This window comes from Alligator sinensis, unplaced genomic scaffold (assembly GCF_000455745.1).
Source record: "Alligator sinensis unplaced genomic scaffold, ASM45574v1 scaffold567_1, whole genome shotgun sequence".
In the NCBI taxonomy this organism is placed as follows: domain Eukaryota; kingdom Metazoa; phylum Chordata; order Crocodylia; family Alligatoridae; genus Alligator; species Alligator sinensis.
This window is the reverse complement of record NW_005842049.1, coordinates 521889-547340: the sequence shown is the minus strand read 5'-3', so window position 1 is coordinate 547340 and position 25452 is coordinate 521889. Positions and strand designations below refer to the sequence as shown.

At 42.4% G+C, this 25452-nt stretch overlaps 1 protein-coding gene across 1 annotated transcript in view; it reads right to left on the bottom strand.

The window, feature by feature from the left end:
- Nucleotides 1-1988: 1988 nt before the first annotated feature.
- Nucleotides 1989-25452, bottom strand: part of SEMA3A (semaphorin 3A) — a 231570-nt gene continuing 208106 nt past the window's right edge. The window contains exons 14-17 of the mRNA XM_006022863.2: nt 18381-18538; nt 14921-14988; nt 6218-6360; nt 1989-3860 (exon numbers count right to left, since the gene is read on the bottom strand). Of these exons, the coding sequence (XP_006022925.2) occupies nt 3405-3860; nt 6218-6360; nt 14921-14988; nt 18381-18538 (825 nt within the window). The 3' untranslated portion in view covers nt 1989-3404. The remainder of the gene's footprint in view (nt 3861-6217; nt 6361-14920; nt 14989-18380; nt 18539-25452) is intronic.

Sequence of the window (25452 nt, the reverse complement as noted above, 5' to 3'; positions counted from 1 at the left end):
GGGAAAGAGCATAGTTTTTTGTGACACTTTAATTTGCATTAAAATAGGCTAATGTGCATTAAAGCACACATGTAGACATGGCCAGTGTTTGCATTTCATTGCAGCCTGAGCTGAAAAATGAGTATTCCCCTCCTATTGGAATCTGAAACATTAAAGCACATATACACACAGTTGAACATATGCTTAAGTGCATCCTTATTCAGCCTAGCAAATAATCATAGCTTAACTATAAGCACATACTTAAGACCTATGAAAATCAAAATGTGATAAAAAAGGTATCTATCTTTTTTCTAAGAGATGTGTTTTAAAGATAATTGTGCTTTGCTGAATGACGGTCTCAGAATCCTGCCAGCACTATTCAATGACAGTTTTGCCAAAAAATTCATTAGCAACCAAACCAGATGCTTTAGAGTTTGATCCTGTAACCTCTCCATGGACAAAACTCCTCTGAAGCAGACTCAAGTTCTGGTATACAGGAGGTTATCAGGACTTGATCCTTTATTACTAATACATTGCAATGAAGGTAGGGAGCTTCAGTGATTAGAAAGAACAAGTTTTTACTGAGTCATAAAAGGACTTGGGTCACCTTTGGAGAGATGCTGTTTACTGAGATGTGTTGTAATGCATGTGCTAATGCTGACATGATTGTGATTCACCAAAGCAGCAAGTCTTAGTGATTCACCATAAAACAGCTGGCTATTAACCTCTTTACAATACAGGGCACACTTTTATAAAGCTGTTCTAGCAAACCAAGAATTCCATGTTTGTTCTAGTAAACTCCTTCTCAGTGACACTAGTTGAAACTAAGCATATATCAAGAGTAGTTCACCAACCATACCAAGGTGAGATCTGGGAGGCAAAAGACCTACCACAATAGATCTCAACAGAAATGGAAACCAAATAAGTATTTATTTTGGAGTGGACCAAAACCATTACCCATATTGTCTTTAAAACTGCTGTTCATATAGTACAGTGGTGGTCAGAGTTACTCACCCTGGGAGCCATATCCAATCCTCCAGCCAAGCTGGGGGGGGGGGGGGGCGGGCAGGGGCATGGCTTCTCCACTGAAGCTCCATCGAAGCCCTGCCCACTTCTCCCTGAGGCAGCAGCCTGGTGTTCCTTGGAGCCGCCTTGGAGAGAAGTAGGCAGGGCTTTGGTGGAAAAGTCCCAGAAAGCCGCAAGAACCATTCTGGCAAGCCACATGCAGCTCATGAGCCGCAGTTTGGCCACCATTGATATAGTACAAGTGCACTGTACTTGGCTTTATCCTGTAATTCTGCTGCATGTAGAATAATATCCCTTAGCATCAATGGAAATTACCTATCTAAGGGCAAATCCTCACTGGTATAAATTTGCTCCTTGGAGTTCAATACAGCTATTCCAATTTATAGTAGCTGGAGCTTTTGCTTACATTGTTCAATCAACTCTTAAGTCTTAAGCATAGAGTCCAGGGGTGCAGAAAGAAGTAACAATTTTGCCCCATCTGGCCACAGAAAGAACACTATAGACATGACCAAACACAAGTGCATGGCTGTAGGCAGCTTCAAAAATGGTTGATTGGGTGAAAATCTGACCCCGCATTGCATGAGGTATCAGACAAAGACATTTCAAAATGTAGTGTCTTTTGTAACTTGTGTCTGCAGAACTCCCAGCCTGTCACTATTTTCAGAATGGGAGTGGGGAAAGGGGGCAGAGCGAGCCAACGGGGGGGGGGGGCGCCCCCCCCCCCCCCCCCCAGATGGTGGAGAGTGGGTATGAGAGCCCTCCGAGGTGGGGGAGGCTCCAATTCACGTACCCCACACTTCAGCACCAGCTGGGAAGCCCCCAAAATGAGCTCCCTCCACTGCCTTTGCCACCCCCCCATTCTGAAAAGAGCGAGCACTGGCAGAGAGCCATGGTCATTGCTATGGGAACTTGGCTGCAGGCTCCCAGCCCAAAGCTAGATTTCCCTCCCCCTTGGAACCAACAGTGAACTTCTGTCTGGTCCGGGGTAACGTTGTAACTCAGAACACTTTGCAGAACACGTTCTGAGTTACAGCTGGGAGCTGCACTTGTGTCTGCACCCCTGGCATACCATGTAAGTAGGGTTATGCTGTGTTTGTTTAAAAAACTTAGCTCACAAAAAGAATGGAGACTAAGGATCGTAGACATTACCCTACTATTGAGTTGGGAGCAAAACTTCTAAATCAAATAGGAGTTTCTTTCTTACTGAATAATAGCCATCTATGAGACACAGTATCTTGCCACCTTCATTAACACATTTTCATGAACCAGCAAAGCAATAGTGTCTTTTTTAAAAGGGAGGGGTTTTTTTTAATGTTTTTGAAATAAAAATATATATAACTTAAATCAAATGCTTTGTTCTTCATTGGTTCCATCTATTTTGCTTGGTATCAAGATATTTTACAAGTTGATCTTTCACATAGACATTTAGAAAAAAGAATTAAAAAATGCAAAAGACTTCCATGCCATACAGAGACTTTTGTGTTAAAATTGCTTAGTTTTATAACTGCTTAGAAGTTACTTGTCATCTAGAACCTTGGGTTAAAGGAGAGTGGGTTAACTGCAGTGTGATTTACTGCCTTGAAAGAATTTTCAAACAAAAGAATAAAGCAGCTCATAATTGGAAGGGTTTTTTTTTTTTCCTTTAAACCAATAATTAGAAAGTACAATATTTCTAAGAGAAAAAGTCTAATCTATTTTAGAAAAGAGCTAATGTTTGCTGCATATTTGCCATGGTATATTTAAATTATCATTTTAATAAAATACATCTTTAGATCAAAGCTGAAAGAAGTCATCAGTAGTAGGCCAGTGTACTCCAACTTTTTTCTTTTGTTCCTCTGGATGATGGATGGCTTATGCTGTTCAGATTTCCACAGACAATCTCCTTCAGTCTTTTTTTTTAAACTCTTCCAGTACATATAAGCAGGAGAACTGGTAGACCAAACAAAGCAAAATCCTTGTGTCCAATCACACATTAGGATGTTCATCAGGTTAACAAATCCATGCAGTTTTATAGTTAGGTTCAGGAAAGGTAGTACCTCCGATGAAAGGTGGGCTTCTTTCCTTTTTAATGGCAGCATGAAATATATGACATTTTTATATCTTGGGCAAAAGAGAAAGCAAAACTTGCCTCTCTCTCTCGAAGAACTCTTTGAGCAATAAAGGTAGGTCCAGGGTGTTTTTTCATCCATAAAACTCTAGTAAGCTGGGTACTGGTGGAAAGAATGGGCAAGGAGTTGCTAGGAAGGTTACTTTATTTAAACCTGGTGGAAATTGTTTGGGCTTCCCACCCTTGTAAACATCCACATAATGCCATGAAAAAGTTCATGTATATTGCATTTTTTCCAGTTATGTGTCTACACAAGTTTCTACTTGGATGAGGTTCCTAGAGGTAATGTAGCTCAGACACTCCGTGGTGCCCTCTCAAATTCGTGGGTCCTCCTGTTCCTACCTTTCTTATTTTCTTGTAGGTGCTTCCACTTATTAGTATTCACCTGGGCATTGGCTGGTCTTTGCCGACGTTGTTTGCGGTCCCTTTTCCAAACCTGTTCACAGAACTCATCCATCGTATTGAGGTTGGGGTGGTTAATTAACTGCATAAAGTCTCTATACCAAACTTTTTGACTAGGGGTCATGCTGTTGGATGCCTCCTTCACCTTGGAGCTCTCACCATCTTCTTCTTTATGAAGCAGCTCTTCCAAGTGTTCAGAATCAATTACCTCCAGGGTCACTTTGAGTAGAGTTTGCATGAAGCCATGCTCCACCGCATGACAAAAGTAAGTGCCAGAGTCTTTCCGCTGAAGGGTCCGTAGCAGAAGGCCCTGATCGGTCCTGATCAAACGATCATCCACTTTTATCTGTGTTGGAGAAAAAGATGCATTTCAACAGTTATTTCTCATCAATGTTATTCCTTGGGTACTTTAATTCTTTGGCATGTTGAAGAAGAAAGTGGCAAAGAAATATGTTAAAGAGGAAATCCTTTTAGTCCTTTTGTAGTTGTGAAAATCTTGGAGCCATTATGGCTCTGCTGCTCAGGGAAACTGCCAGGTAAAGAGTTTACGCCTCATTCCTTACTGCTAAGCGGTAAAAACCCTGTAGGAATTTTCTCAGAAGGGTTTTGGAAAGTTATGCGAGATGCAAAATAAGCAAAGTCTACAAACCCAGCACTGCAGTCAGGAGGCCCATACCAGTGATCCTGGGCCAGCTGCATCATGAGCAGTGTTGCACCTCTATATTTGGAAGGTGGAACCACTTGTTCCTATGTTGCTCCCCAGTACAAACCTCCCTTACAGCAGACGGGTGGTGTTAAGAGTAGAAGAGGAGCAAGAGAAAGAAGTGTGGATTATGCTTCAAATTTCCAGGTTGCCATTTGTGTGAATGATCAGAAAAGCAGCTGTACAATGGCCTCATGTGTGTACACAAATTCAGAGAGAAGAGAATACATAGGGCATGTCCCCACAAGCATGCATGTATGTTTTCCAGGTCCTCAAAGCCATTTGAGGCACTGCAAACTGCATGCGACATGTGTGCACCCATGCGCTGTGCTGCTAATTTGCAGTACAGTATGTTTTTTTGACACTGGGAAATTCCAGTGTCAGAAAAGCAGCATGGTGCATGTGACAGCAGTGTGCACTACCAGAAACCAGAGCCTAGCTGGCCAGAGCCATGCTACCCTACCCTACCCTACCCTACCCTACTCAGGTCCCTTTACCACACACCGGAGCACATGTGCAACATGCCTAGAGACAAATATCAGGGGCACAAATATGTGCTTGCGCTATGTGTCCCATGGGACGCAAGCATCTCTGCACATATGCGCTCATGGGGATGCACGTATATTGTCCACTAAAAATACCCCAGCAAGCAAAGCAGCTTAAACATGTTTTCAACATTTTGGTGAGACTAGGCAGCACAATGTTTGAAAATAAGTGTTCCTGGTTTCTTGGGAAACTTCCTCTGAGCTTCAGTGGGGTACAGAAACTAAATTGGCTTTCACTTTTATTCTTCAACTAATACAACACAGAAAAACACTTCAGGTAGAGCAAAAGAACAACAGGGTAAAAGTTATTTTCTTATAAATAATGCAGTGATGTGCCTGAGCTGTATACCAAAATGTCTGGATTTCTACTGATCCCTGTGACCACCTGAGAAAACTATATCTGTGCAACAATTCAGTTTAGGTAACAAAATAAGAGGGTGGGGGCAGAAATTTCACTTAAATGCTGGCAGGGATGGTTGGCTTCTTACATCTATGAACACTGATTTGGTGTAAAACATTTCCTATTAATTGACTTAGGATTTTCTTTTTAAACTAAACTGGCCAGCACAATTTACTGGCCGCCATAAAAGCAATGGTTTTAAGGATGGAACATATCATGGGGATTTAAACTTATAATTAATATTGTATTAATATTTAGAAAATGTAAAAAGTGTCTGAAAAGTGGTCTGGATTCAGCTATTTGTTTTGCCTACTAATTTCTATGAATTCTGTGCAGAGGGGTCTATGTATCAGGTCTGTTCCAGGTCTATGTATCATATAAAGCCAAAGTAAGACTTTTCAGATGGTTTAAGTGCAATGTAGGGGTTACAAGACTGTGCGCTGAAAAGGATGAACTTAACCCTTGAAGACATGTTTGTGCTGAAAAGGATGAACTTCGTGTGCTGAAAATGATGAACTTAACCCTTTAAGACGCGTATGTGACTGGAAGAGCCTAGAGTATACTGATTGCATGAACTGGGCACATTAAGGATGCCTGCAAGACGGGGTATCATGAGAGAAGTAAGAAGGTGAGGTTTATATCCTTTTTTGAGTTTTTGTTCAGAGCATGAGAGGCTGCAGACTCTCCTCTCCTTGGAAGTGAGCAGTGAGCTTTGGAAGACAGGGGATCAGGAGGAGATTTTAGTTGACTAGAGCAGTCTATTTACAGATAGTCAAAATGGGAGGAGGCAGTGAAGGTTTGCTATTGAGAGCACAGGAAAGTTTAGCAAATGGAGACAGCTTGTGGTGATAGAGAAAACCAGATGTCTTGTCAGAATGGGTTAAGGGGCAAGGAAGAGGCAAGGCTCCTTGTACAGGTTTTTGAAAACTAAATGAAAAGGTGATTTTGTTTAGGGTAAAGGTTGAGCTTGAAATGGTCCCTTAGGGAGAAGGTAGGCTGTGGTAGGATATACTGTTGCTAAAGCGTCACAGATATTTGAATTCTTGTTACTGTACCTCTTCTTTTTGGTCCTCATTTTGCTTTTGGAATTGCCAGTAGACTAATGCACGCTGAGATTTTGGACTGCACTCCAAAAACGTGCTGCTGTTCTCTACTCCATAGATAATCTTTTCTTCCAGGCTTTGCCCACTTGGGTTATCTGTAAGGCAATACAGAAAACAAAACAAAAAAGGGGAAGAAATGAAAATGAAAATGATAAGAAAAGGAAATCAAATCTATTTTCCTATTTAATAAACGGTTTCGTGGTTGCATATAGGAGACACTTCAGACCAGTATAGGCTGCAATAACTGTTCTGTTTCCCTCACTGATTTGCCCCTCTAGTAATTCTTCATGCCCAAGGCTAGATTGAGAAACTTTCTAGTTGTGTTTTAGTTAAAGGCCACAACACTGAATAGCTCATAAGCTCTACAAGATAAAGTTTATTCATCTGTATTAGAATAGCAACAATTTTGTATCCATTTTGCACTGGTATAAATGACTACACAGAACAGTGCAGAATTGGGCTGTGGCACTATGTTAAGACCTACACATACTATGAAGAGCCTCACATGCTAAAAAACATGTCCTCTTTACAATGTCTCAAGGTAAGTACTCAAAAGACTGCCTCCCAGGCAGTAATTATTATGGAAAATCTTGGTGAACATATCTGTCTATGTAAATGCCACTAGGTACCTTTTTAAATGAAACAACTGGAAAAACTGCAAGAGGTAAAGTAAATAAAAGAATATTTTGCTCACTGCTAATCATTATTCATCAGGAAAAAAAAACATGTAGGACACAACAAGCACTTTTTCTGACAAAACTTAAAGAATGAGAAAATTCAGGGTGTAGTTTTCTGTAATGATGCCTCATGGGCTCTATGATCATAATACTTTACAGCAAAGTAATAAAACATGAGGCTTTTTAAGAGTACTATAATGTGTTTAGCTTATATGGCATTTCAGTTTGTTGCAGCTGTTAATGACCAGGAATAATGTTTTTGAGGAAACAATCTTCAATTAATCATTTCCTCTTGTAGTGGCATAATTTATGGAAATGTAATGAGGCTAATAAACCAGACATTATAGGGAGGGGAAAAAAGAAAGTTAAATAAATTACTTCCTCTTGTAACAAGAAGGTTTCATGAGATCCATCAACTTGCTGGAAATATCACATTGCTAAAGGACTTATATAGCATTTGATTCTCCTCCAATACCACAGAGGCAGAAAGGCATCATATTTCAACTCTCCACCTTAGCTCTTTAAACTGTTGTTATGGACTTAAGCAGCAATAGTATAATAATCCTGGAGAGTATAGGGGTGAGGAAGAGGTTGGTAAGCTATTTAACACTGTGTTGATCTCATGGGGTTTCCTGTCTCTTTTGCCATTATTTATGGTGCTTTCCATTTTACCCTTTGATCTTTACTATTGGAAATCTTTAAAGAATCTGATTTTTTTTTTTTTTTGTTATAGGGAAAGAATGTATAATTAAAAGCCTCTGCAGTGCAATCCTTTGTCAAGAATTGTTTGGTTTCACAATGCCTTTATCATATTGGCTGTGTTGTTTAGCAAACAGTCTGTTTGCTAAATGACTGAGCCAAAGGGAAGAAAGAAGATTGCGTTTGTGGTTTATGTTGACACAGTAATCATATGTTCCCCTCCTTAATGACATTCAGTCCCCCAAGTGGGGCAGGGTAGGAATTGATGCCTGTTTAACTCTTAGTAATGAAACATCAAATGGTTTTTAAACCCTAAACAAATAGAAAATGCAGTGCTTTGCTTTACTGTGCCCTGCAGTGAACTTTTTGCATGAGTCAATGGGGGTGGGGTTCTGTGTAAATCAGTGTTCATCTGAAAAGCATATCTCTTTGGAGAATGTCAGATGAGTTTTGGGCCAGAGTGGTAGTTGCGGGGGATCACTGGAAGACAATGAGGTTAAGCAAAGTAAGGGAGGACTATTAAAGGGCAGAAGGAAGGCCAAGAGAGAGTTATAAAAGTTATAAAGGTTGAGGAAGGACCTTGGTTAAGTAGGGAAATGATGGAAGTATCAACAAAGGAGAGGGACTAAAAATGTGTAAAGTGATACAAGGGGAATTTAAAGTGATTATTTGGTAAAAAGATGCATGGGCTCACATCATCTTCTACCTTTAGATAAGCAATTCGCACTTACATGACTAAAGTTACTTGTATAGGTGGCATTTCAAGCCAGTTACATGGATTTAGACCCTACTTCCTGCTTCTATGAAAGCTCATAATTCTATGTAATTCACACAATTTAGAGGAGAAGGAAGAGCATAGGAGGCCTCTCACATTTTAACTTAAGAGTTTATGGCTTGGGACATTTGCCCAGGGTTTGGGAAACTCAGGTCCTATAACCCCTTTCACCCAAAGGGGTCTGAATACACTTCTCCCATTTCTCTGCAAAGTAACCTATGTGCCAGGCCATGGGGTAAGCATGTCAAGAACACCCTTCATAACTCCTGTTGAAGCTGGGCCGTTAGGCAGCCAACAGGAGAACACACACATATATATATGGGACCAGAAGGAGAGCAAGCCAGAGGAAGTGTCTGAGTGAGGTGGGGACTGGCTTGCAAAGGTGCCGACCTTGGTGACTGGCCCCTGTATTTTGCATTTAATAGTCAATGGATAAACTCCACTGGCAGCTGCGCAGTACCTTCTGTCTCACTGGGAGAGGAGGACGGTCTGGAACCCAGAGCCCCCTGCCTCTTAAGGCAGTTTCCATCTTGCAGAAATACATTCCCTCTGGCTTGTGCTCCTTCTAAACCAGGGTTGGGCAAAATGGCGGCTTTGGCATTTCCCAGCAGCCCCTGCCCGCTCGCTGTAGCTGGTTTCCATGGAGACCCCAGCAGTGGCAGAGCCGTGACAGCACGGGGCCAGGGTTTCCACGGATACTGAGCACAGAACGACTGGCAGGGCGTGTGGCTGGGTGGGAAGCTGCTGTGGGGCCAGGGCTGGGATCTTGCAAGGATGACAGCATGGTCTGGAGCCGGGGCAGAGCCACGATCCACTGCCTGCATGCCCCTCCGTGGGACGTGCAGATAGTGGATCAGCGTTCTGCCCCAGCTCCGGACCACACTGTCACGGCTGCAAGATCCTGGCCCTGGAGCAGCTCCCTGCCCAGCTGCGCACCCTGCCAGCACTTCTGAAAACTTTGGTCCCTCGCTGACTTTGCCCATCCCTGTTCTAAACCCACGTCCATTCCCCTTTTCATTGTCCAGTCTCCTTTGACTCTTCCTAGTCAATGGCCTTGTGGCTAGGGCACTTTACAGGGAAGTTAGGGAGGGCAAGGGTGCCTTGAAAACTCCCGGCACAAGCGCCCTAACCACTGGGATACTGGGTTAACAGGTAGGAAGATCCTTCTCTGTCAAATTGTTACTTGTGGATTTTCTGGGACCATAATTTGTGAGATTTATACAGCATGTTCAAGAAGACCCACCAGGTTGCACAGGAGGACTGGAATCTGAAAATCTGCATGGTCGGCTTGAAATGCCTCTTACATAGCTAAGGTTAGCTGGATAACATACAAGCTATGGGGGAGATGGATTTGAGCCATCGTGTTTTAAACCACGAGAAATCAACAAGAGAATGATGGAAATCCTGTTGCTTAGGTCATTTAAATCTGGCCATAACCTTAAGGAATGTGTTGTAGGCTTCCATCTCATATTCCCTGGGAATGGATGGTGATTGAAATAATCGCCTGTCAAATCTCATTTCTGTAAGTCATGACAGCCATGATGATGTCCAGAAAGGGTTATAAAATTAAGTAGTATTGGCATGACTGAATACAAGAAAAGTACCAGAAAGTCCTGAGAAGAAGCAACAAAGGCAAGTGAAAGCCTGGAAAGTTCAGAGGAGTAGCTGGAGGAATTAGAAGGGAATGGAAATCATGAAGCTTGTTTTGAAATTCAAATGAAAATCCTATTTGAGAGTTGTCTTTCTCAAGGTGGAACTAAGCACAGGATCAATTTTCCTCCCTGATAAATAGAAACTACATTACTACTGACATAATAGAAAAAGAGGTACCTATCTACAAGAACAGTTCTTTGCAAAGGAATGCTTCTCAACAAGGCCAAATTCAGAGATGTACAGTGAATCCTAGCTGACGTTATTCACATTAGGTGACTATGGATCTCCTCCTCGTGGCTGGTCCAAAAAAGAATCAACTGAGTCCACTGCAGGCAATAGTTAAGGGTTGTATAAAAGTGGTTATGGGACATGTTGTTCTTTAGTTTAAACAAAAGATGTTTATAGTTTTATGGCTGTGACTTGGATTCAAACTGTAATACTTGGTTAACTAGAACTGATTACGCTGATCATTCACAATTCCCTTTTGTGTCAGTGGTAGTTCTGGTGTGCTATACTTCTCAATATTTTGCTCAAATTGTTTCTGTTCTACTGTGTTTCTGAACTTAATTTATTTAGACATTCAAAACTAAATCATCTGCCTAAATCATGCCAGAAGCACGCTGTGCAACGGTTCCTTTAATCTTGCTCTTTTCACCGCGAGCCCCTTGCCACTGATTGGCCAAGGGACCCTGCTGGCCCTGCCACTTGCTACTTGCTCCTCATCAGCCAGAAGGCAAAAAAATGCAGTTTAAAATATACTATGGTTTCTGCCTCTCAGCTGATCAGCAGCAAGCAGCAGGATTGCCGGGACCCCTTGGCAAAAACCATGGTATATTTAAAACCATGTTTTTTGCCTCCTGGCTGATCATCAGGAGCAAGCAGTGAGTGGTGGGGCCACTGTGGTCTCTTGGCCAATCAGTGGTGGAGGGTGGGGGGAGGGGGTGCATGCTGAAAACAGCAAGATTAAAAGAGCCACTGAACCTCACACTTCTCGTTCAATTTAGGTAGATCCCTATTCCATTAGGCAAGATCATAAACTACTTACATCCTGCTCAAAGCACATTCAAATGGCCTTGTCAGAAACCCCTTAATGAAATTTGCCATGAACTGTCTTTGAGAACAGGTGGTTACAGAAAACAGGCTATTATTTGCTTGTGCAGTTTCTTGGTTCATGGTCCTGGCACAAAGGGGAGAACCAATGAGTAAGTAATACAGATGAATGTTTAGAGAAATTGATAGAAGAACTTCCAGAGCATATTTCTCATCTGCAAGATAAACCCCATTTTGCATCTGCTACTCAAGAGACTGTTGGTTGTAATATAGAAAAGAAAATTAGCAGTAGTTCACATACAGGCTAGGGACAGACATTCAGAAAGCTTGAGCCTGAGCCTGAATTGATTCAATCTTTGCAGGTTAGTCTAACCTGGTGAGGCTAAACCGGTTTGTAACTGCACAGGCATCCCCTCTGGACTGAAGAGATGCAGGCATATGCCTCCAATGGCTCAGGCCAGAAGTCAGTGGGGTTTCCTTATTTTAGGGGGTGCTAGAGCAGCCCTCCCTTCCCTTTAACAGTGCTGAGCTGAGGGGGGATGTGGCCAGACTCCAGCAGGATGCTTTGATTAGGGAGAGTTTCTCCCTCCCCAACTATTGATAACAGAGCATTGAGTTACACAGCAGGGAGTTACACAGGGAGTTGTTAGCATTTATCACCCCATCAAACAAAACAAAGTTTCTCTCATTAGTTCAAGCTCTTCTTTAACAACCTTTTTCCAGGAAGGAATGGAGGGACATTACTAGCTACCTGATGATTAGCTCCAAAAAGCCATAAGCTGACACTGTTCTGTTTGCCTTTGTCCTGTCTCCCACAGCATAGACTGTAGCCAGCATGTGGTATGCTAGGTAATGCTGAGGGGTGTCTGTGTAAGGCAAAGGGGAGGGGGGAATCCCTGTTTGAGTAGGGAGTGGGGGTGGGGGTGGGCAGGAGCAGGAGGAATCCAGGCAGACCCCACTGTACTTGCAGTCTCTGCTGGAGCAACAGCCAGGGAGCAGAGGGTCGGGAGAGCAGAGCCCCACCCAGGGTTGCAATGCATCTGGAATGCTGGAGGCATTTAACTTAAACTAAGAAGGGGTCTGGGACAGACATTGCATAAACTGGTTTGACCCAAATCAGTTAAGTCTGATACTACATTCAACCAAGTGCATCTCAAACCAATTTCAGCCATTTTCAAACTGGTTTATGTGCAATGAACTTCTGTTCTGTTACAGGTTTAAACCAGTTGCTGATTGCTTAGACTGTTTTTTGTGTAATGTTTGGTTCCAAACAATGTTTAGGCACAATGTTTGGGACCAATCGGCTTGATTATGCACCATGTCATAAATGCTTGTACTTGTAACAGCAAATGCAAGTGCGAAAGCACCATAATTTCTATCCATTTCTCAACAGATTTACAAAGAGTTTCCATCATTTCAATCCATTTTTATAACATAGCACCCAGAGAAAAGTCAGATTTTTAGTTAAATAAATTACAGATTAGATTGAAAAGTGGAAGATATCTGTAGCATGTCATATTTTAAGCCAAATCTCTTGTAGTTATAGTGCCTCACAGAAGTACAGCTGGAGGCCAGTGTCAAGACATTTTAAATATTTTTTTTCTGGGTTGCTGTTGTTCCTAATCATTTCCAACTTTATCATCTCACTGAATTTCATTTCACCAAGGGGTATCTTGCTCTCAGCTCAGCTGTTGCCTTTACAGGGTTCCTGTTGACATACTTAAACAAGTTTATATTACTTCTACTTGGAATGAATAAAGCAGATATTTTTCCAAATAAAATTGCTGCACCATATGATTGGTCGTAACAGGTTGTCTGAAGTGATGGCCAGAAACTAAGTGCAAGAACAGCTATAGGTTACATGCTGCCCTTCCAGCTGAAAATCTCCTTTGTGTGTCAAGTGGAGAAAGGGAAATGAAAGCTGTTTTTGCAGTTCTCTTTTTTGGGTATGAAGAGAAACAAGAGCCCTGCAGCTTTGCCAGTAGAGCTGGCCAATGCAAGAGGTGTTGCTGGACACTTCTTCAGCAATTATTGTTCTAAAATATGGGCAGGGCTCTAAAGGTAGATAATGTGCAGAGCAATGCTCTGAAATTATACCATGTAAAGGAGTTGCCTTCCCTGATGGCCCAAGAGCTTTCTAGGTTAATCAGCACTGCTGGAGGGACACAGCTGTTTGGTATTTACAAGGAAATGAGTCTACTAATTTTTTAACTACCAAACCATGGGTGAATCTCTGCTTCTGTTAAGCTCATGGGAGTTCTGTCACTGAATTTACTGAGTTCAGGAATTCATCCCATGAGAAAGCATTGTCATGTCAGGCTGAGAGACTGCTGATAGACTTAAGGACTGAACCTTCTCTGCAAACTTTCAGGTCAGGTCAGTGTATTCAGGAGATCACAACCCATGTAACTGGGGTTTGTGCATGCACATGTGCATGGCTCTGCTGAAAACATAATCCACATGTTAGAGGTTGCAGTACAGATTATTTCTAGTGAATTGGGAACACTTCCCCAGTGTAAAACACGGGCTGCTTAATCTGTCTGATTGCCCCTGGGTAAAATGTATATCATATAAAATTGCAAACTGTTCTCTTCACTGAATATAGCAACTCTTATTTTCTCAGGCTGTGATCCTCGCAGTATCATGGAATTGAACACCAATGAGCCTCCCAAATCATTTAATGTGTTTATGAGCTTCCCAGCCATGGAAGGGGCATGATGATGGATCTTGAAGCAAAATATCTCTTCATACGATTTTGATTACCTCACATTATCTTGTACTTGGTCTACCAACCACAAAGGAATTGGACCCCCCACATTCCCAATAATGTTAGGTTTGAGGCAGCATGAAGAAGGTAAGAGAGAAGTATTACTGTAACATATCTGAGGTGTATGCATATAATACAGACATATGAGTTAGGAATAGTTGCCATATTTGCTATTATGAGGAGCTGAAGACAATAGGAGTGCCATGCATCTCTACTTCTGGATGCTATATATGTATATGTATACAGACACATATACACCTTACGTATCCCCGAAGTCTATTCACTGAATTAACCAAGACTGATCGGATGTCACAAATCCACTAGTAATCAACATTCTCCAGCAGAGGGAAGTATTGTATTGTCTAAGTGTTCTTTTTACTTAGGGCAAAAAGTAAATTTCTCATTCTTTGAATGAGGATGTTTTGAAGGGTTTGGCAGCAAGCTGGTGTAAAGATAGGTTTGTCTGCCAGGATACAACCAGTGAGTAAAGAAAAGATCTGGGTAGGACTCTGTGAAATATACTCAGTCAACAACAAAACTGAGTGATACAGAAGTGGTAGAAACCCTATTTAAAATAAGGCTGGACTATGACAGGAAACAATATTGGGGGGAGAAGACAACTGTTCTTTTTGTTCACTAACGTACAACTCTGTGTCAATGTGCTTGGTTAGATCATTGTAAATAGTATGACATCTCTCCAAAGCTACATGTACATTCTGGTGTCATGTTACAATACAATATAATTGTATTGCTCCATGATATGCATAGTATATTGGCATGGTGCAATGTCAGATGGAGTAGAAAACTGAAGAAAAAGCAAAAACTGATTATAAGCTTGTAAAGAAAGAAGGATCCTGAACATGTTATTTGAATTAATGTAGTCAGATAGGTTAAGGAACAAAAGTGAGTACATTTATATTCCACAACTGTGCACTACAGTTTCACTAGTGAATCCTATTTTTGCTTCCCATCCATGCCCAGTTTGTATATCATGTGTCAGCTAGCTTCACTTAAGTGAAATATCTCTAACTTACCATGGTGCTGCAGATCCGAGCAATGAGTAAGAGGGTCTCCATTTCGGATATCTTGTCGTCTAGTACGTCTAAAAATACCATGGAAAAATGTTAGTAGCTGTGTCAGTGATCAACTTTAGATTTGTGATAGATAAAATAAAATAAAATAAAATAAAATAAGCATGTCTCATTCACAGTTACCTGGACTCACAATTACTCCTAGATAGGAATACAATCATAGGAGAGAAATTATAGTTCAAATTTCATAGCCTGAGTCCATCTCTAGGTTCTTACAATAGTGCCCATTTACTATAGTGTATATTCTTCCAAACTGATGTCCATTGAAATAAAGCTGTTCTCTTACCATGTTTAAAATGTTGTATTTTACAGAGAAAAAAATCTTTTTTATACAGTTCTCTTTTTGTTTGCATTAGTTGTGTTCTTTGTCTCTTTTGTTACCTCAATGTCTGCGACACAAAACCCAATTCAAGTCATGGAAAGGAGTTTCATTTAGAATAGAAGAAAAGAACAGGGCAAACAAAGGTGTGTTTAGAGTGTGAGCACTTCACTTGAGGCATAAAAGGAAGCCAGGGACTGCAAATCAGAAGACAGCAAAGAGGATTAGCTGGCTGAACAATACTTGGATTTCAGATTATGGAATCCAGCAACACATAGGCAAAAGTCAAGTATCCTTGTAAAAGCCATGCTTGGTCTCATCCTTCAGTCACAACCGCTCAAATTCAAAAAAAGAAAGTAATTGTTCCTGGAGTGCCAGTGAAATCTCTCTTGGACCATCATTACTAGGCTGGTTGGAATTTTTCACTAACAACCGCAGAATGGGGTGGGTGGAAGGGCTTTCTGATGATTGCTCTCAAAGACACAATTTCTTTTTAGAGCTGAGTGGGAATTCAGATGAAATGTTTTATTAGTGGCACATGTTGAGTCTTCAAGCCTGTTTCGGGAAATGTTGGTTTAGACATTTTTCTCACATTGTAGAGAGTTCCCTAACCACAAATCTATAGAAGAGGCCAGGTAAGGGCATTGCCTACCTGTCTTATTGGAGATAGGCCACTGGATAGCTAATAATACAAGAATCATGGCACCAGAGGAAGAGTACGGACTATGGAAGAAAGAACCTGCCTCCACAGCTTAGAGGCTAAAGCACTCACCTGGGAGGGGAAGTTCCCTCTGATTCAGCCCCTGAAGTCAGGGCTACTTCTATATTATAAGCAATGACTGTCTAATTTAATCTGTGTGAGGTCCAGGGAAGTAGTGAAAGGGAGTCTGACCCAATAATGAGAACAGCTGTCTCGGAGGGAGAGATGCTGGGCTGCAGTCCCTTTTGCCATGCCCACTTGTAGAGGCAGGATTACATGCTTGGAATTGTAGGTGAGAGGAAGTAACAGTTTTGTTCTGTATTTTTTTTCTTTATTTTTGCCTTTGGCGTGTAAGTCTTATTGAAATGCACTGTGCATTGATGGCATATTCAATGTTTTTAAGATAAAGTACCTTTCCTTACTTTAGTGTTCACACTACAGAGGCACTATTTTATTGCTTTACCCCAGCACTGAATGCATGCTTCCTAATTTTTCTTATGAAATGTTACATTCAATGTGAGTGAAATAACCATATCCAAGCCAGTAAGAATTGCAAATGCAATTTTTGTTACTACCTTCATTAATTTTATAGGCCAACGTATTTATAGGATGCTATTTGTAGAAATGAGACCTAAAGAAAGACTTGCACTAATGTCACTGTATTTTGGATAATTAGCATATCAAGCAAATGTCATGTTTCACCACTAAGCCAACTTGGGGACCTGCAAAACATGAGCCAGAAAGCATCTGTACAAGGCTGAGTTAAGTGGTCACACTATATGTTTTCTAAACTGTCATTAGGCTCCTTGAAGATACAATGGATGGGGACAAAATAAAAACTGCAACTGCTAAGACATCTTGTCTTTACAAAAACCCCAAATGATTAAATAAAAGGAAGAGATATTAGCAAGTGCCCCAAACAAGACATTCCCAGCAGGTCAGGTGTCTGGAATAATAGGGATTTGTTAGTGGCAGAACTGTGGCATTTCTATTATTTCTAAGAGTGTTAATTTAATGTCTGAGATGTTTAGCTTTTCCTTTCTACCTTTTTTCTGGAACTTTTCTGAATTATTTTGCCCCAGGTTGCCTCTGTGCCCCAGTGCAAAGATAAGGCCTGATGCTTCATACGTGCCTGATTTTTTTACATAGGATACATTAAGATGCAAACCTTGGAAATTTTAGTCCTCTCTATCTGAAGTAACTGTGCTACAGATGTTGGCTACCAACCCTTACTTCACCCATGTTTTCCAGGAGCCAACCAACCAACCAACCAGTCCCAGGAGTCTGACATTTCCAATGAAAATAACAGTAAACTTCAGTTTCAAGATAAAGATTGCTACTGCTGCATGTAAATTGCTGGACTTCTCACATTTTCTGAAGTGTAAAATATTTGCCAGATTTACTTTGACATGATCTTCTTCTGAGCAAATCCTTTTTGCATTAACTCACCTGACAGAAAGATGTGATATGCCAAGCATGGCCAAGAGTCTACTCTTATTTTCATGTGTTTATCAATGATGTTATTCCATATTTATACTTGTGTATCTAACAGCACGTTTTAACTCTCTTGGCTGAAGTTAAAGCTGAAGAGTGATTGTCTTAACACTGAATGGAGGCAGAGAATATATGTTTTTAAAACTTCAGACAAGCAGCTAATCTGCAGTATTTAGGAGTACGAAAATGAATATTTTCCACTTGAAGGGGCTGATTCCTCTCTCCTTTGCACCGTCTCTAATCATTGACACTAATGAGTATAAAATTCTTCCAAATCAGAATGGATACCATTTTGTATCTACTTGCACTGAGATAAATAACTACTCAAGTTATACAGCAATAAAAAAATATGTATACCATGTATATAGTCATTTAAACCAGTGCAAAGCAGAAAGCAGATGTGGAATAGTATCTATTCTGATTTGGGGTAATGTTGATAGAGGTGTATACGTGAATAATCCCTTTCTATTGATCCCCAAACACTCAATTAATATTCATTTAGCATTTCTACTTCTGAAATGTAAGGCAATAAGGTTACGGTAAGCAAATGACGTCAGGAATAGGCTATATATGAAGTTGCTCTCCATTTCAGATTTTAAAAAATGTTGTTGACATTTACTACTGTTTAAGAAGTTATATTTTCATTTCAGAGCTGGCATCTTCCTGAATTTTTTTTTTTTTACCATGGTCCTTCCAATTCATCCCAAGAAGTAGTAATATTCAATCAAGCAAGACTTGATATTGCTTGTAACTCCCATGACTTGTTTTCCTTGGACTAGAAAAGGCTCCAGTTAACCACCCTATGAAAAATCTCTAAAGCCCTCAGGTCACATTGAGACAATCAGTCAAGGCGAGTAGCATGCAATTCCGACATCTGAAACTGTTCCTACCTTTTAGCAGTGGGAAAGTAACGGGAACAAGAAGAGCCATCCCAGGCACAGTACGGGTCTCTAGCAAGGCAACACTCGGCACACGCTTTCCCATACACATCACAGCGGTGCAAAGGAAGCTGTGAAACTCCAGTTGCTGAGCCAATGTAGAGCTGTTGCTGTGAAAAAAGTACAATTTTGCAAATGATCAGATTTCACTAGAAAGACATGCAAAATACATTACTCTGTGTGTGTGTGTGTGTGTGTGTGTGTGTGTGTTGTGGGACCTTCTCCTCCTCTCATGTATATATTTTTTTACACCATAATACTGCTATGATGTCTGCTCCTGGGCCGTGTCCAGAGAATCAGGGGTGTGCACTTGCAGCGGCACAAATTTGTGCCATTACTTTGTGCCACAGCACACCCCTACAATGTGTCCTTTTCTCCTAGCATCTGGCCAGGCTCTACGTGCTGCAAGGGGGTCTGGCTGGGCTGCAGGGTGCCTCAGTATGGGGCTAGCCAGCAGGCATCCCCCAAAGTAAGGCACACTGCACCCCACCCAGCCAGGAAGTGGCACGTGAAGACAGGGGAGCAGGCAGCCCAGGGTGCTGCACAGGGTGCTGCCTGCTCCCCCACTGCAAAGCATACTGCACCCCAGACAGTCACTCTAACTGTTCAGCCAACCTGGACCCTGGGCAGGGCCCTGCTGCCCACCACAGAGCTGGGATTACTCACAGCAGGTGGCAGGGAGGTTGCAAGCAGTTGCACTGAGGTCTGCAGAGCCCCAGCCTGGCTCATTGTTGGCAGCAGGTGCACACACACCTCAGGGAGGACAGCAGGGGAGCTGTGAAGGGCCCACTCCTTGTTGTGGCAGTGCAGCCCCAGCCCTGTCCCTACCGTCTGTTCCAAGGTGCATGTACCAAGTAAAATGCCTTCACGTGCCATGCTCTGGCATGTGCACCGGAGGTTGCCGACCCCTGCCATATAAGATGATGGACACCTATGGGAACCATAGCAGGATGCAGCACCACACTAAAATGGAAAATTGAAACACTTCCTTTTTAGCCCACTTCCCAGATAACCTGCTGTGAACTTAGGTCTGTTGAAGACAGAGGGGATATGAGGAAATTGAAGTACAATTCCTGTGCAGCACCACGGTCAGAAATATTTTGGTTTTAGGCCCTCCAGTACCAAACCAAAATATCCTAGTATATGTATAGAGCCACTAAAATGTAGCTGTATGTTAGGTAGAAAACAGGCATTACACAATGGAAGAAGGCCCCCAAACATCAAAGCAGTAGGCCTCCAGGCAATGAACCTGCCAGGAGGAAGACCTCACTATTTAAGTTCCCAATCTAAGCAGCCTCTCATAGAAATACAACGTTTCATTAGTTTGTCTGTCTCAGAGGACAGACACTGGTGTAGGAATCCCTGTTTTTAGGGAATCTTTGGATCTACCCTATAAAACTTTAGAGAGGAACCCTACGTGAAAGTCAGATGATGGTAGCTGCCAATTTGTTGAGGATGCTCAGAGCTGGGCGATCAAGAGATGGCAGGGATAAGTCACTTGGAAGGGCACCTTAGCCCCTTTTCCAGGACCTTTCAACTTCTTATGGAGTCCTGACAAAGCTGCCTTCTTCTGGCAAATCATACAAGGATGCATAAGATTTACTCTGGCTAAAGCCTTATGCTCACACGATACACAACAGAAGAGGAGGAAATACTGCATGGAACGAATGACTGACAGGAGAAATGATGGATCTTTGGGTGTGAATCAAAAGTCTAGGCATCTGTTGTATAATAATATTAGTGTATGTAACTGGGGTATTACCACATAGAAGCATGTAGCTAAGTGTCACACACTTAAATCAATATAACATGTAAAAGGAATCCAGGGCTATCCATGGAACAATCTACAATGTATAATAGGTTTCTCACACACTAATATAACCGATCAAAAACTTGAGGTCTATGAAATCTCTTCAGAAAGAGACTCTAAGCTGAATGTAAACAGAGAACCATCATGGGAAATTAAAAATATGTGATAAAGCCAAAGTAAAATTACTTAAAGATTTTGCTCCTGCTGGAAACTTCATTACTTTCAAACCGGCAAGTACAGTCTGTGGTTTAGACACCCTATGGTCACAAGACTGCCACCCTCTTTGCTTCAGAGCAATGCATTTAGGATGCAGCTGGTGAGCATTATGTTAAAGAGTGATAATATATCATTCCAGGCAATATGAAATTGAAAAAGCACTAAGGGAATGATCTGTATCCATGTCTCAGTACTACTCTGTCATAGAAGTCAAACTTCCTTTTGCCCAAAGCCTCTCCCAAGAGAATTTGTGTTTAATCAATCAGCTGATTATCAGATCAAGCTATAGCAGGAGCTTATCCTTTAAGAGTTCCTTCCAAACTACTGCAGGAACAGCACTATAGAAAAGATTAGTGGGATAAGGAAGGAGTAAAATATGTTCTTTGCATTCCAGTAGTCACTGTTTGCAAAACACTTGAGATGCAGCCTTTTTCTTGGTGCTTGGAATAAGAGAGAACTGGGGCATCTTGGTGTGCAGTGAAAAATGTACCATTGCAAAACAAAATGTTTAAAAAAACAAATATTTTAGGAAGGAATTTTCTAAAGACCTTAAGGGAATGAGAGGCCCAAATCCCACAGAATTACTCTGAAGGGTAGATGCATGACTTGCTCTTTTCTAATGACAATCACAGTGTATGTGCTGAAAGAATGCATTCTGCATTCTGGCAATGACGTGTTCACTGCGAGGAATGGGCACTAGTCCCTCTGCAGCAAGCCAGTAAGAGGTCACGTAAGCAGAGCGTGTGTTTTGTGCCGGCCCTCTCTTCAGGGGTGACTGCTATCCACTCTGAGCAGAAATGGTGTTCACTGAATAAGACACCATACGTCCATGTGTGGATAAATAGATTGTAAAATATTCCTGAAGGTTTGAGAGATTATCTTGCCATTTCATTCCCATGACTAGAAATTTGGATGAGGCCTAAGAGCTTGACAGTGTCAATCAGAGATCACCTTAGCTTATAACTTTTCTTTTTAGAAGACAAGCCTCTCAGTGAATTTAAGTTGGAGGCGTGAGAGAGGCAAAAGCCTGCTCACCATCATGCTGTTTCCTACTCAACTCAATGGAGCCTGTTTGTGTTGACTCAGCAGGAGACAAGGAGGAGGAAAGATCTGGTGTTAAATACATCTCTGTAAGCTGTTTCCTGCCACCAGTTGAAGACACAAACTGTGGAACCCCAGATGATGGAGTATCTGGGGTCAGCATGACTAACTACACACATTGTTCCTGTAACAACTGTGTTATTAAGGTGCTGCAGGGGGTCAAACGACAGTATAGACTCAAAGGATGTGTCCTGATGAGCGAGCACATGCAGAGGCATGCACTTCCCACAGCACAAATAGCAGTGGCACGTATTTCTACCACTATTATTTGTCTCCAGGCATGCCCCTGCACATGCACCCCAGTGGCATGGCAAATTGACCTGGGTTGGGTAAGAGAATTTGGCACCTGTGCTGGCCCCAGTATCCTTATCGGGTCCTGGGGGCCTCCTGGAGCATCAGCGGTGCCAGGCTGGCTACTCAGAGCCTGGCCAGCAGCCAGAGCATGGCTCTGGCTGACCAAGCTCCCTTTCTAGCAGTGCATGCTGCTGCCACATGTGCCATACTATTTTTCGCTGTGGGCTTTTTTGACACTGGGATCTTCCGGTGTCAAAAAATCTACTGTGCTGCAAATTAGTAGTGTAGCAAATGGGTACCTGTGCACCACATGTGGTTTGCAGCACCTCAAATGAGTCTAAAGCTCTGCAAGCTGCACATGCAGGCTCACTGAGATGTGCCCAAGAGGCTATAGTCAGATGTTCTAGGTGTGCTGTCAATCCAGCAAGAACTGAATAGGTCTTGAAGGTCAGTGAGTTTAGGAGACTGGACCCCTATAGGAGGAACAAGGGGACTTTAGTGATTAAATTGAAATCTAACCTTTCTAAGGAGAGAGAACAAAGCTGAAAACAGCTGGCATATGAAGGCTCGTTCTGAATTCACAGGCCGTGTCTACATGAGACGCTGACTGCACAGTTGTTACTGCGCACTCATTTAGTACTTGCATACCCAAGTACTAAATGATTGTGAAGTAATTTGAGCTACTGCATAGTAGTGTCCCCACATGGCTTCCTGGTGACGATGACTGTGCACTAGATCATTAATGTGTAGTAGGGTTGTGCCAAGCTTTGACGGCCGATTTGATTTGGAGGAGATTCAGTCCAATTCAGCAGCCAAATCTGAATCAAATTGGGAGACCCATTAAAAAGTGTAAATCGAATTGGAAGCCTCGAAATTGATTTGGAGAGATTCGGCCCTGATTCAAAGATTTGGCCATAGACTAAACAGGCAGCAGTCCTCGACCATGCTGGACACAGCTGCCTCCAGTTGGTAAGTCTGTTGTGGTGGGCGGAGGGGGGAGGGAAGGGGCGTGGGGAGGCAGATCAATGCCTGCACAGTGAAGGAGGGATTGGGGCGGCGGACTCAGGGAGTGGGAGTCTTCCCACTGCACTCCGCCACACACCGCCGGTCCAGGAAGGCATGGAAGCAGGCGTGTGCCCCTGGATCTGCACAGGGCAGGCTGGGCTGGGCTGGGCTGTACTCTAGGAGCCTAACCCTAGCTGCCTGCCACTGGGCTGCCCCAGCTGCAGCCCGGAGTGCAGCCCTGTCTCCTCCAGCCCCTCACAGCACAGTGAAGTAGGGACTATGGGAGGGCTGCCACCTCCCTAAAATTCTCCATAGCCCCTGCCACTGGTCCTTCCCTGATGCAGGTGCATGCGCCCACCCCCATGCCATGGTGCTTCTTGCCCTGCAGGGGCATGATGGAGCAAAGCCGTGGCTTGTCTGGCAGTGCAGGGAGGCTGAAGTGGCTTCCACCACTGTGCGCTGCTTGTCCAAGGCAATACAGTGGCACCATCCCATGCCTCCGTGCCCCGGCTGGGCGACTGGCGGGAGGGCATAGCCACCACTCCCAGCACCTTTCACTGCCTATCTGGAGTGTAGCCTTCATGCAGATCTGGGGACACACGCCTGCTCCCATGCCCTCCTGGACCGGTGGCGTGTGGCGGCTCATGGTGGCAGAAGCCCCCCTCCCCAAGTCCCATGCCACACCACCCTGGCTAGGCAGCCTGTCCCAGCCCCAGCTCCAATCCCTGCCTCACTGTGGGGGCATTGATCTGTGCCCCCCCACATCCCTTCTCTCCCCCCTTCCCCCACCACAACAGATTTACCAGCTGGAGGCAGCTGTGTCTAGCGTGGTTGAGGACTGTTGCCTGTTTAGTCTATGGCCAAATCTCTGAATCGGTGCTAAATCTTCAAAACCAATTTGGCCATGTCAAATTGGGACAGTGACTCAAATCACCGAACTGAATCACTGTCCCTCCAAATTGGCCAAATCCAAATTCGAGTCGAATACTTGCTGCTTCGCACAGGACTAATGCACAGTAGTATTGTGTCATGATTTGTGCCCCATGATGCTACTGTGCACTAGTAACAAGCTACTGAGCAGTAAGTGTCTCATGTAGATGCGGCCACAGAGAAGGTCCTCATTCTGTTGTCCAGCCTAGAAAGGTAATATTCATGCCTTTGCAGAGGTGTTTGTATCTCATAAACCTCACACTGGGAACAAAGCTTGTGGAACCATACTTAAGAAAGAAAAGTGAGTTGAAATGTAGTAGATTCATAGTGTGGAGACTCGCTGAACTGATGGGGTGGCTGGAAAAGTAGCAATAATAAAATGTTGAAGTGGGGGAACAATAAACCTTTTAGAGTATCCAGAAATAAACAGAAAGCTGCAAAAAGAGAGCCCTCTGAACCAGACTGAATTCCACCTAGTTCATAACTATTATTTTTTAGTTATAAAAAGAATAAAATGATTTCTTTGAAATTATTTAATAAAACATGATAATTTTATTGTTTACATTTTCTGCTTTTGCTCTGTGTAACGCATAGAACTCATTTTTTTCTGTTATCTCACTGTTTTTTATGAAAACCCCCTATGTATCAGAACACAATGAGCGATGTGTTCAAGCTAGAAAACCTACAGCATTTTTAAATCATAAATATAATATGGTAGTGCCTTGCCAAATATTTCTTTGATACAAAGATGCAGTGCCAAAAGCTTGTCATGCTGCATCATGATTCTGTAACTTTTTAACCCAAGGCTGGCTGATATTTCATGATCTTAACTTTGCTTGAATAACTTTCTATGCTCTTTATAGCTTGGGACAATGTTAATATTGTAAAATTGTTTTCAAAAGGCTCAAGGAAAATTGTAATCACTCCTGAATGAATAAAGATGCTTTGAAGAAGAGATTGTAACTGAAATGCATAGGCCATTATAAAATATGATTGGCTGCTTTAATGGAATGTGATTATAAAAATAATCAAAAGCAGAGCATGCTGGTCTGCTGTAAACATATATACAACTTGACAGGCTTGTTTTTAAATATTTTTGTCTTCAGTGGCACATTCTTTTTACACTGCCATTTCTGTTATTTTAAGTGATAAACTGTGTCAGGGAAGTGGCCCCAAACAACATGTTTTGTTTCAAATGCATGCAATTTTTCAGAGACATATTCAGAGTACAGTAGAAGCCTGGATGCATTTTTCAGCCTCTGAAAAGGAGAGCTTTGTCTGTTCATTATAGCATAAGCCAGGATTTTTTGTGGGTGATATGGTTTATTAGACCAAGTGCATGGTTGGGATAGACTTAGATAAGCTTTCAAATGCAGTGCAATCTTCTTCATTATAGAATGTAACTCAGCTTTCTAAAGGGGGCTGGCACAACTAAAAGGTACCCCTAAGGCTCACTTGAAGCTCTATATTAACAGGGTACAGGACTCCCACGGACCTGTTGCAGATGGGTGAATGGCACCTAGTGGAATATGCACAATCATAGATGGCTCCAATCCTCCAAAACCTGTCAGGTGTCATCCTTAGAACCACAATGTTAGTGGGAATATTCATGGTGGCAAGCAAGATTTACAGAATCAGGCCCAAAGCCAGCAGCATGATGCTAAGGCA